This window comes from Babylonia areolata, chromosome 34 (genome assembly GCF_041734735.1).
Source record: "Babylonia areolata isolate BAREFJ2019XMU chromosome 34, ASM4173473v1, whole genome shotgun sequence".
NCBI lineage: Eukaryota > Metazoa > Mollusca > Gastropoda > Neogastropoda > Buccinidae > Babylonia > Babylonia areolata.
The window spans coordinates 2,254,721-2,257,220 of record NC_134909.1 but is presented as its reverse complement, the minus strand read 5'-3'; the positions used below and the strand labels follow the sequence as shown (position 1 = coordinate 2,257,220).

The window sequence follows — 2,500 nt, the reverse complement described above, 5'->3', positions numbered from 1 at the left end:
CTTAATGTACATACCTCCCCCTCCTCCTCACCCCCACCCACCCCTACCCCTGTGTTTCAGGTGGACTGCTCCGTTTTTCGCACGAGCCATATTCTCTGAACTTGTGTCACTTGTTTTGCTAACAATGTCTGATCAGTTCAATTCTTATTCACAATGTGTTAATGTACCTACCTTCCCCCCCTGTGTTTCAGATGGACTGCCCCACTTCACCCACCAGCCCCAGTCCGCCGTGGTAGCGCCCCACCAACCTGTCACCCTCCGCTGCCAAGTGGAACCGCCCACCGCCCACGTGACCTGGCTGTTCCAGGGCGTGCCCCTGCGACCCGCCGCGCACCGAGGGCTGCAGGTTCAAGGTCAAGGTCGCTGGTTGCACTTCCCGCGGTTCCGGCACGGGTGGAGAGAGGAGGAGGAGGGGAGGGAGGAGGAAGGAGGAGGGGGGAATGATGGAGAGTACCGGTGTACGGCCACAACCTCGGCAGGAACTGTGGTCAGCCATCCGGCTGTCCTGTCCAAACCTGGTCAGTTCAGTGTCCTGTGTTGTGTTCGCTCAGTTGATATCAGACATAAGCGGTTTGGGCCAGCAGCTGTGATAGCTGTTTGACCGATAGTTTCTCCACTGCAATGGAGTTTCATTTATAGCTTAATCTTCAACGAAGAACCATGACTCTCAAACTTGGAGGCAAGAGTGCACTGGCTCTCAGTGCTGCAGCCTTGGGGGCTCGTTCGCTTTGGGGAACCATCCTGACGCCGACTGTCCTGAAAGCCCTTTTGGCCGAGAGAGTGGGGATGTAACTTGAGCAAGACACTCTCCACTGTAATCAAATTCTAGCCCAGACAGTCGGGACAGCATCAGCCTCCTCTGCTGTTCTGGTCATAGTCGGACACGACTGTCATACAAACTGCATTGAATTGTATTATGTGTTGTTTTGCAGTGTGTTGCATTGTGTGTTGTGTTGTTCTGTGCCGTACTGTTTTATCACACCATCCGAAAGACTAGCATCCAAACCACCACTAAGGGTCTGTTGAATTTGGAGGGGTGTGGGGGGAGATAAGAATAACGGTCAGTCTTGGATTCGAACCTGTAAACACTGGCTGCCTAGTAGAAGGGTCCATTACCACTAGGCCACAACTCCACGCAAGTACAAACATCGGAAGAACTGTTTTCCCTTTTTGATCCATTCAGTATGTAGATGGACATACAGTCACGTTATAAGAGTCGTTTGAATCCCAATGAACAGACATGCAGCACAACTTTCCAGGGATGTGTTCCATCAGGCGATCTTTGCAGTGCTGTTTGCTTAGAGTTAGGAATGTTCCTAAGTATATGGAGTTTACCGTGTTAGGAGTTAGGGACATTATTTTAACTCTAAGCAAACTTTGCGCTGCTAAGTTCCTTCATGCAACCCACCCCAGAACTTAAGAAAAGCTGACAAAGGAAAAAAGCTCCCTTCAGACTTGAAGCTGGTCATTCTTCCCGCTAGATGCACCATGTCGACCTGCGGGGACAATGCTGACAACAAGCCTTCCTACACGGAGTCCAGCTGACGTCACCAGCGTGCACGTGCAGCACATAAGCGAAAAGACCCGGCTGTCTTTTGAAAGGCGCTGCTGTTTTAACCCACTCAGTACGGCCAGTCATCTCTTCTTCTCTATACATACCCCTCGGATGTCCAGTCGGTGTCTGAATGACCCAACCTTTAGCTTCCGTCGTCAGAATAATGGTATTCTTTGTCAACATTCACGTCTTCAGTATAAGAGCCTTCCGCTTGCAATATTTTGATGATGGTAATTGGGGTGAAACGCTGTTAACGTCGTCTCTTTCGCCGTTCGTATGGAGAGAGTTAACCCGTTCTGTCCTCCACCTGAGCAGTGCTCAGGCTTTCAATCCCGTTTCATCAGACTGGTTTTTCCACCTTTCAGGAAAGGAAGGCACGCAACTCTTGATAAACTTCCGGGCAACTTACTGGAAAAGGTTTGGGCGCAGTTTGAGCATTTTCAAGCACTGTTTTTATTGTTTGTTTGTTTGTTGTTTTTCTCTTGGGAAGTTTTCTTTGAGACAGTACGTTGTGTTTTACTCGTTGCAAAATACCAAACAAACTGTAACAAAATTAATCCAGTTCTTTGACTTTGGCAATGTCATATAGGAACGATTGATGCAGATATTGACAAGTGAGACAATGATATGTGAATGATCCACACGAACTGTCGTTATTTTAGATTTTAAATCATGTAGATATTACAGTAAAAATCTCCCCGTCTTGGGAAGATATTGGGGTGATGGGAGGGGGGGGGGGGGGGGGCGTTAATTAAAAACCCTGCACTTCATGTAAGAGTCATCATTATTAACATACATGTACAATAACCGCTGATGAACCCACCAAGAGAGGGATCCACATTTCCAGTGGTTTATGACAAACGTAAAGAATTGATTAAGCTTTAAGAAAAAACAATTTAAACTTAATTACGAAGACCATTCCCACCGCTCACGCGAATAGGGCAC

At 47.9% G+C, this 2,500-nt stretch overlaps 1 protein-coding gene across 2 annotated transcripts in view; it reads left to right on the top strand.

The window, feature by feature from the left end:
• Window positions 1-2,500, top strand: part of LOC143277666 (interference hedgehog-like) — a 224,061-nt gene that overhangs the window by 144,404 nt on the left and 77,157 nt on the right. For both annotated transcript variants that reach the window (XM_076582575.1, XM_076582574.1), the window contains exon 4: window positions 192-518. In XM_076582575.1, coding sequence (XP_076438690.1) covers window positions 192-518 — 327 coding nt within the window. The remainder of the gene's footprint in view (window positions 1-191; window positions 519-2,500) is intronic.